We start from the raw sequence: 10665 nt of genomic DNA, 5'->3' as shown, positions 1-10665 counted from the left end.
GAAATCAATTAAATATCATAGATTATCTTCAGTTGGTATGGACCAGTGACGGCCCAAGTTTTATAAACCCGGTGCGTCAGTGATAACCAAAAGATGACCCGATAACGGATCCGAAATGCGGAGTCGAAAGATGATCAAAATGCAAGAAAAGAAACGTTCTAAGGCATGGACGAACGCTTTTCTAATGCCAAAGCACCAAGTGCTCGTTCGGCACTCATCAGCACTGAGCACCCGTTCGGCACTCACCAACACTGAGCACCCGTTTGGCACTCATCAACTTTGAATACCCGTTCGGCACTCATACAAGGTCGGTCGTTTTGACCTACATGGTCAGGCGTTCAGACTTACATGGTCAAACATTCTGACCTACATGGTTAAGCGTCTTAAAGGGAGGGTCAAGCGTTCGGACTTACATGGTCAGACGTTCTGACCTACATGGTCAAGCATTCTGATGGAAGGGTTAAGCGTTCGGACTTACATGGTCAGGCATTTTGACCTACATGGTCAAGCGTTCTGACGGAAGGGTCAAACGTTCGGACTTACATGGTTAGGCGTTTTGACTATCGAACGACGAAATAGAAGGAAACAATTACCCGAACGACAAAATAGAAACAAGAAATCAGCCGAACGATGAAGCAGAAACAAGTTTATGGCAATACATGCATCCCAAATGATCCAAAACAAATTTAAAAACATACTTGTGAACTTTAAAATTAATGGCCCTTAGCCTCATGTTATACATACAAAATGAATATCAAAAGGTGTGCTTAGGCACACATTACATACCCAAAATTGAAAATAACATGTTAAACTAAACATTACATAACAACTTCAAAGAGAAGATAAACATGCTAACACTTGCATGTGAACAAGAATACAGTTAATAGAACTTTAATTCTACATATCACCCAATGCAATTGCAATCCCCAATGCTTCAGCCTGTTTTGATCAAAATTGCTGTGACAGTGAAGGTTCAGCACTTCAGTTTTAGCTACAGGTGCTCACAGGGGTACTGCGGTCTTTTCTTAGTTGTATTTCATATATATACGTATGCTGAGATACCTGCATTGCACTGGAGTGTTTCGATTCGACCTATATTTTGAGGAATATAACCTCAGGTTTGTCACAGTGCTGAGTAAAGTTAAATTTGTTTTGAGGGCAATATGGTTTTTTCCAGCTATGCTCAAGAATGTGACAAATCTCAGTGGTCCTAGAGAGCTCGTATATGCAAGAATATTACATTGCTTAGAGGCTAAGTTTGGATAGAATTGGAATTCAGTACTCATACCTGTAACCTGCTGCAGCTGGTGAGAAAAGTGACAAATTAGCTGAGGTGGTAGGCCTGCATTGGTGCATTGCTCTGAAAATATCTGAAATATGCTCTCTCAATCATTGGCTAGAGGTGACAGGTGTATATCCTTGGTGTGTGAGGCCTCATGTAATTCAGTGTCACTATAAATATGCTATTATAGTGACTTTTAGGGTTTAAGCCTCTTGAATATATATTGCACATTGAGCTGTAGTTGAGAACCCTCGAGCATACTATGTTAAACAAGTTTTTCTCTGTTGTTTGATGATGATCTATACAAGAAAAACTCATTGAATCAACTATGGGGTGTGTACTAATTGTTGAGATGAGGCTGCTATCAAATTTACTGATGCAAGGGCTGTGCTGAGCAGTGAATTTGTGTTCCAAGCAGCTGTGGTCTATTATGAAGGTTAACACAGGTATAATTCATTTTTTTACACTTGCTCAGACTGTGTTTGTGTTGAGAATATACTGAAAATGAATTTGAACAGTGTGATCACTAGTTAAGCTTGTTCTTTTGAATTAATCTTGAATTCAAGTGCTGTTTGATTATACTTAGCTATTTCATGATGATTTATGCTGCTATCAAGTATATTTTGATGAATTAAGATTGTTAAAGTTGAGCTTATGATAGAAATATGGTTTGCTTTGATTTTGAGTATTCAAATCGTAAGGCTGAAGTTGTTCTGTGCTAAAGTTATTTTGTGCTGAAGCTATTCTGTGCTGAAGCTATTTTGTGTTGAAACTATTCTGTGCTAAAGTTGTTCTGTGCTAAAGCAAGGACCATGATTGAACTTTGTGATATACTCATGCTGTGTTTGATTAAGCAAAGCTATGAATATGAGTACAACAGTAAAAGAAGACTGCGTAAGGTGCTGGTGAATTGATATCGAGAGGAATTTCCAATTTTACCCCACAAACCCTAAGTATTGCAGATTGTGGTTTTGAGGCAGTATATTGGATTTCAAAGTTGTCCAGCTTATTCTTGTTGTTGTAAATACCTTCTTGAATTAATCTACATCTGTAATGGTGTGTGTGATGAGCTATGAGAGCTTATTTGGTCCAAGCATGGTTGCTTAGGACAAGAGGAGTGCTTGTATGCACTGTGGTGTACTAGTGTGTGTATTGGTTGTGAAAACTACTGTCTATTCTTGTGCCTGGGTGTATGCAGAGAGTGAGACAACTGAGTGTGTAACAAGATGCATACAACTAGTAGTGGATTGCTTATTGGCTGAGACCAAGAACTAAGGTTTTCCCTAGTTAAGAGGGTTTCCTTCTAAACCTTGTGTTATCTGTTCTTTAAATGCTTGTTTAGTTGTTTTGAGAAAGTTTTATAAAGCAAAGTTTTAACCAATTCACCCCCCTCTTGGTCTAACAATTGGTATCAGAGCTTTGGTCTGCATTGCGAGGTTCTAGTAAGCTTACAGTTGATTCCAGCAATAGATGAAGGTCAAGTTATCAACAAAGCTCCAGGGTTTGAAGGTTCAAACTATGACTCTTAGAAATCTAGAATGGAAGCCTTCTTAATATCTCAGTCCTATCATGTTTGGCATGCTGTCATACATGGTGTTGTGATTCTTAATCCTGATAACCCCTCTGCTAAAGATAAATTGGCTGTGGCTAATGATGGCAAGGCCAAACATATTCTCTTTTGTGTCTTGAGGCAACAAGAGTTTACCAGAGTTAAAAATTATAAAACGACCAAGGAAATGTGGGATTCTCTTCAGGCAGCTTATGAGGGAAATAAAGTTATTAAGGAGAATAAGATACAGCTATTCAAAGTTCAGTATGAGGTCTGCAAAATGGAAGAAAGAGAAACTGTTGCTGAGTACATGTTTAGGATCAATGACCTTGTCAACAATATGAGAGCTCTTGGTGAAGATATTAAGGATGTTGATGTTTGTAAGAAGATACTAAGGTCACCCACTTCTAGATTCAATCCTAAAGTGACAATTCTCGAAGACAAAGATCTTTCTCAGGTGAAGATTGATGAGCTTCACGCCTCTCTCACTACCTATTAAATGAAAATTGGTGTTCCAGTTGTTTATAGAAGAGGAACTGATCTTAAAGCAAAGGAAGTTGTTGAAGAAACTGAAACAAAATTTGAAGATGATCTTGAAGACGATGAGGTAGCCTACCTTGCTAAGAAATTCAGAAAGTTCAGGTTTAAAAGTAGTATCAGCTGCAAAATTTAACCTGTTATGGTTGTGGTAAACTTGGTCATGTTGTATCTAATTGTCCTAACTCAAAGGGGCAAAGTCAAAAGAAGAATGAGGGTGGAAACTACAAAGGAAAATTTGGTAGAAAAACACTTATCTCAGACTGGGATGCAGCTACTAAAGAAGATAAACCTGAGGAGACACAAGAAGATGAATGTCTCTTTATGGCTATTCTTGAAGCACCACAAATTCTAGTTCAAGTTGAAGAAGATAGTGACGCTGAGATTGAGGAAATTCTTGAAGAATGTGAAAGGCTTGCATTGAAGTGTAATCATCAGAAGTCTCAGATAAAAGGCTCAATTCAGAATTATTGAAGTCCAAACAAGTTCTCACTAAACATTTCAAACTTAATCTGTCAATGCTGTGTTCAGTTTCTTTTATTTTTCAAAGCCTATTGAAATCTCAAGTCAACACTCAGTGGTCAACCAAGAAGTGTAAAGAAGAACTGTCTCTCATTCTTGAAGAAAGATCCCTAAAGATTTCTGAGATCTGGAAGCAATCCATAAATCAAATTGGGAAGACTGGAATTGGCTATGTGTGTGATTTAGCCACAAAGGTTAATTAAACTCACTCTGTATTTGTTAAAGCCACAACTGGTGAAGTGTATACAAGGTATCCTATTATAAAACCCTTGAGATCAAAATTTGATTTGCTTGACAACAATTTCAATTCCTCAAGACTAAATAGAAGTGATTTTGTTACAACATTTATAAAAAACTTCAAAGTAACTAAAATGTATATGAAGAAGTCTGTTATAGCTCAAGCTTAGAAGGTCAAGAACAAAGATTCTATTGTGAAATTCAGGATGATATGGATTCCCAAGAAGTTAAACTCAGTGAATTTTCTTGTGTATATAACCTTCAAGGCTTGTAACAATGTGGACAGATGGTATATTAACAGTGGCTACTCAAGACACATGATAGGTGATGGCTCTAAATTTATCACTCTGAAATAATTTGATGGTGGAGATGTGATTTTTGGAGACAATCAGAAAGCTAGAATTGTTGGTATAGGTACTGTGAGCATGTCTGAAGAATTATCTGAGATTTAAGAAGTCTTACTTGTTGAAGGACTCAAACACAACCTTCTTGGTGTAAGTCAGTTATGTGATAGTGGGAGGACTCTGTGTTTTGACAAAGAAAAGTGCAATGTTGTTGATCTTAAATCAAAATAGGTTCTCTTCTCAGTTTGTAGATCATCAAGAAATGTTATACTATCACTGAAGAATTCCAAGCTACTTAATGCAACTTGACAACCTACGATGAAGCTAATCTACAACATAAGAGACTAGGGCATCTTCATTCAAGAAATTTGTCTAAGATTTTGAAGCTAAAAGCTGTCAAAGGACTTCCTGAACTCAATTTTAAAGATGATCATCTTTACAAAGCCTGTAAACAAGGAAAATAAACCAAAATTTCATTTCTTTCAAAAGAAATCAACACCTCAAGAGCACTTGACCTGATACACATGGATCTCTGTGGTCCTACTGGAACTACTAGCATGGGTGGGAGTAAGTACTTCATGCTTCTTATTGATGATTTTAGTAGAATGGTGTGGGTTTACTTCTTGAAAGAAAAATCTAAGGCTATTACACATTTCATTAAGTTTGTCAATTTTGTTGAAAATGAAAGAAGGTGCACTATGAAGAGACTTAGGTCTGACTTTGGCTCTGAATTCATCATGAAAGAGTTTGAGCATTATTGTGATGACAAGGGTATTAAGAAGGAATTCTCAGCTGTAGCTATTCCTCAATAGAATAGGGTTGTGGAAAGGAAGAACAGGACAGTTCAAGAAATGGGTAGAACAATGCTGTTGGAAAAAGGTCTAGCAAAGGGTTTTTAGGCTGAAGCTATGAGTACTGTTGTACACATCATAAATAGGGTTCTTCTCAGACCTAACTCAACCAAAACACCTTATGAATTGTGGTATGAAAGACCTGTAACTATTCACCACTTCAAAATATTTGGCAGCAAATATTATATATTGAATCACATTGACAGCTTGGGCAAGTTTGATTCAAAAGTAGATGAAGGCATATTCTTGGGGTATTATACCAAAAACAAGGCTTACAGGTGTTATAATCTAAGATCTTCAAAGGTGGTTGAGTCAATTCATGTGACATTTGATGAGAATCCTAAGTCCACATCTCTTGAAGACTATGATAATACTTTTGGTTCAAATGAAACCAGTTCCTCAGTTACTAAAACTGAAGATCCAAGAGAAATCACTTATCCAGTGCTGCAGAAGCAGGTTCAAGCTGAGAACATCATTGGTTCACCTCGAGATAGAGTTCAAACAAGAAACAAAAAGAAGCTAAATGATTTAGAAGCTGAAGATGGTGAAGAATACAGTCACTTTGCTATGCTGTCATCCATTGAACCAAAGTCCTATTTTGAAGCTCAGAAAAATAAAGACTGGTTAGCTGCCATGCAAGAGGAACTTGATCAAATTCACAAGAATGATACCTAAACACTTGTTCCCAGACCTGAAGACAAGAATATGATATGTTTAAAGTGGATTCACAGAAATAAGATGGATGAGAAGGGATCAGTAATAAGAAATAAGGCAAGGTTGGTTTGTAAAAGGTTATTCTCAGCAAGCTGGAATTGATTATGATGAAACTTCTGCTCCAGTTGCTAGAATGGAATCCATTAGAATGCTTTTATCTTTTGCCTGTCACAAACAAGTTAGAGTATACCAAATGGATGTCAAGTCTGCTTTTCTTAATGGAGATCTAAAAGAAGATGTCTACTTAGAACAACCTGAAGGCTTTGAAGATTCAGAGTTTCCCTCTTATGTTTACAAACTAAGTAAGGCTTTGTATGGTCTAAAACAAGCCCCCAGAGCTTGGTATGAGAAGCTGCATCAGTTCTTAGTTGAACAAGGATTTCACAGAGGCAAGGTTGATAATAATCTTTATCTAAAAACTCATCAAGAACAATTTCTAATTCTACAAATCTATGTTGATGATATCATGTTTTATGGCTCAGACACCTCACTAGCTTCAGAATTTACTAATCTCATGAAGATAAGGTTTGAAATGTCACTATTAGGGACTCTCAGATACTTTTTAGGCCTATAAATTACTCAAACATCCATTGGAATCTTCATCTCTCAGCAAAAGTATGTCTCTGAGCTACTTAAAAAGTTCAAAATGGATGATTGTAAGGCTGTCTCAACACCACTATGTCCTAATACCAAACTCTCACTGGAGTGCACCACTGAAGCTGTTCCTTCAACACTTTATAAGTTAATCTTGGTAGTTTGTTGTATCTTACTATTTCAAGGCCTGATATAATGTATTCAGTAGGTTTAGTGGCTAGATTTCAAAGTAGTCCAAAGGTTTCTCATCTTTAAGCCGTCAAAAGAATTCTCAGATATGTCAAGGGCACCATCTTATATGGTCTATACTACACTTTCTCACCCTCAATGTCCATTGCAGCCTTTTTAGATGCTGATTGGGGTGGATCTTTACCTGACAGAAAAAGTACCTGTGGTTGCTGTTATGTTCTTGGTTCCAATGTAGTCTCTTGGCTAAGTAAAAAATAGGACACTGTCTCTCTCTCAACCTCTGAAGCTGAGTATATAGCCGCCTCACAAGTTGGCTCTCAACTACTTTGGATAAAACATACACTCTCAGACCTTGGACTTCAATTTGCAGGACCTCCAAAGCTTTTCTGTGACTACCAAAGTGTTATTGCTATCAGCAAAAATCCCACACTACACTGGAAAAGCAAACACATTGATATCATGTATTACTTTCTCAGAGACAAAGTTCAAAAAGGCCTTATTGATATCACTTACTTGCTAATTGAAGATCAATTTGTAGATATCTGGACCAAACCTTTTCTTCCTTAGAGATTTTCAACCATTCGAGATCTTTTCAGGGTTGCTCTTCCTCCCTTCTGAACTTATATTATTGGTCCTACTCACCTTTTGACCTTCCATGTCAAAAAGGGGGAGAAATGAACTAAAATAAGGATAGTTTAAGGCTATTCCTTTTGCATTTGGGTTATTCTAATTTACTGAATCTTTATCTCTGAAAGTTCTCAATCTCAATATCTTATTTCAAGGTTAATTGGTTTTTGACATTAAAGGCAAAAGGGAGAGATTGTTGGTCCTAAGGAATGCTTGCCTTTTAATGTCAAAAAGTATGGTTTCAGTGGCTTCAAGTATGATTTCTACCTGCATTATGTGTTGAAATATGGTCCAGGGATTGTACTGTCATTTATTACCTTGTATCACATTGTACTCAGTGGTCTGTAATATTGTATTGCAATGCTTCAGCCTGTTTTGATCAAAATTGTTGTGACAATGAAGGTTCAACACTTTAATTTTAGCTACAGCTGCTCACAGGGGTACTATGGTCTTTTTTCAGTTGTATTTCATATATATACATATGCTCAAGTACCTGTATTGTACTTGAGTGTCTTGATTGGACCTGTATTATGAGGAATACAGCCTCGGTCTGTCACAATGCTGAGTAGAGTTAAATTTGTTTTGAGGGCAGTATGGTCTTTTCCAGCTATGCTCAAGAATGTGACACGTCTTAGTGGTCCTAGAAAGCTGGTATATACAAGACTATTACATTGCTTAGAGGCTAAGTTTGGATAGAATTGGAATTCAGTACTTATACCTATAACTTGCTGCAGCTGGTGAGAATAGTGACAAATTATTGGACTAAGAGGAGGGGTGAATTGGTCAAAACCTTTTGTAAATTCAAGTCCTCAAAGAAAACCAATAAGCAATTAAAGATAAGTGCAAATAAGAATTACAAGGAAGCCCTTTCAACTAGGGAAAACCTTGGTTCTTGGCCTCAGCCAATATGAAATCTACTACTAGATGTATGTATCTTGTTACACACTCAGCTGTCTTACTCTCTACACTCACCCAGGCACAAGAATAGACACTAGTTTTCACAACCAATACACACACTAGTACACCATAGTGCATCCAAGCACTCCCTTTATCCTAACAACCATGCTTGGACCAAATAAGCTCTCATTGCTCACCACTCACACCATTACAGATGTAATGCAGTACAATAAAGTCTTTGCAATAATCAAAATAAGATGGACAACACAGAATTCCAAGTTACTGCCTCGGAACTGCAATCTGCTGCATCTAGGGTTCGGGGGGTAAAATGGGAAATTCTTTTTGAGATCAATTCACCAGCACCTTACACATGTTTTTCTTATTGTACTCATGTTCATAGCTTTGCATAATCAAACACAACATGAGTATATCACAAAGTTCAGTCATAGTCCTTGGTTCAGCATATAACTGCTTCAACACAAAATAGCTTCAGCACAGAATTGTTTCAGCACAAAATAGCTTAAGCACACAATAGCTTCAACACAGAATACTTGAAATCATAGCATACCATATTTCTGTCACAAGCTCAACTTTAACAATCTTGATTCATCAAAATATACTTACTAGCAACATAAATCATCATGAAATAGCTAAGTATAATCAAACAACACTTGAATCCTAGATTAATTCACAAAATAAGCTTAACTAGTGACCGCACTATCTAAATTCATTTTCTGCATATTCTCAACACAAACACAGTCTAAGCAAGTGGAAAAAGATGAATTCTACCTGCGTCAACCTTCAGAATAGACCACAACAACATGAAACACAAAGTCACTACTCAATACAGCCCTTGCATCTGCAAATTTAACAGCAGCCTCATCTCAGCAATAAGTACACACCTTAGAGTTGATTCAATGAGTTTTTCTTGCATAGATCATCATCAAACAGTAGAGAAAAACTTGCTTGACATAGTATGCTCGAGGTTTCTCAGGTGCAGCTCAATGTGCAATGCCAATTCAAGAGGCTTGAACCCTAAGGAGCCTTATAACAGCATATATATACTAGTGTACTCACAGCAACCCTTGTACATCTGTTACAATACACCTGTCACGTTCCACTAATGATTGGGAGAGCACAATTCAGATATTTTCAGGGCAATGCACCAATGCAGGCCTGCCACCTCAGCTAATTTTGTAACTATTCTCACCAGCTGCAGCAAGTTACAGGTTGTATGCTGCAATGACAACTTTATCTAGACTTAGCCTCTAAGAAATGTAATATTCTTGCATATACTAGCTCTCTAGGATAATTGAGACGTGTCACATTCTTGAGTATAGCTAAAAAAGACCATACTGCCCTCAAAACAGATTTAACTCTACTCAGCACTGTGATAGAGCCGAGGCTGTATTCTTCATAATACAGGTCCAATCAAGACACTCTAGTGCAATGCAGGTACCTGAGCACACGTATATATATATGAAATAAACTAAAAAAAGACTATAGTACCCCTATGAGCACCTGTAGCTAAAACTAAAGCGCTGAACCTTCACTGTCACAGTGATTTTAACAAAACAAGTTGAAGCATTGCAACGCACTATTTCAGACAACCGAGTACGCTGTGATACAAGGTAGTAAATGACAATAAAATCCCTGGACCTTATTTCAACACACAATGCAGATAGAAATCATACTTGATGCCACTGAAACCACACTTTTTGACATTAAAAGGCAAACATTCCTTAAGGTAACTTAGGACCAACAATCTCCCCCTTTTGCCTTTAATGACAAAAACCAAATAACCTTGAAATAAGATCTTGAGAATGAGAATGTTTAGAGATAAAGATTCAGTAGATAGAACAACCCAAATACAAAAGGAATAGCTTGAAGCTATCCTTATTTCAGTCAATTTCTCTTCCTCTTTGATATTGAAGCTCAAAAGGTGAGTAAGACCAACAATATAAGTTCAGGAGGGAGGAGGAATATCCCTGAGAAAAGCTTGAAGGGTTGAAAATCTCTGAGGAAGAAGAGGTTTGGTCATGATGTCTGCAAGTTGATCTTCAGTAGGCAAATAAGTAATATCAGTAAGACCTTTTTGAACTTTATCTCTGAGAAAGTGATACTTGATGTCAATGTGTTTGCTCTTCCAATGCAATGTGGGATTCTTACTGACAGCAATAACACTTTGATTATCATAGAAAATCTTGGGAGGTCCTGAGAATTGAATGCTAAGATCTAAGAGAGTAGTTTTCATCCAAAGTAATTATGAACCAGCTTGTGAGGCAGCTATATACTCAGCTTCAGAGGTTGAAAGTGATACAA

The 10665-nt window shown here is 37.1% G+C and overlaps 1 protein-coding gene across 1 annotated transcript; it reads left to right on the top strand.

The window, feature by feature from the left end:
* The first annotated feature begins 2820 nt into the window (after positions 1-2820).
* On the top strand, positions 2821-3330 carry LOC132277431 (uncharacterized). The gene has a single exon (XM_059779292.1). The coding sequence runs from the start codon at positions 2821-2823 to the stop codon at positions 3328-3330; it is 510 nt and encodes a 169-aa protein (XP_059635275.1).
* Positions 3331-10665: the final 7335 nt, after the last annotated feature.

This window comes from Cornus florida, unplaced genomic scaffold (assembly GCF_030987335.1).
Source record: "Cornus florida cultivar Cherokee Brave unplaced genomic scaffold, ASM3098733v1 CherokeeBrave_3.0.0_Hap2_Chr10, whole genome shotgun sequence".
Taxonomy (NCBI): Eukaryota; Viridiplantae; Streptophyta; class Magnoliopsida; order Cornales; family Cornaceae; genus Cornus; species Cornus florida.
This window is presented reverse-complemented; position numbering and strand designations above follow the sequence as displayed.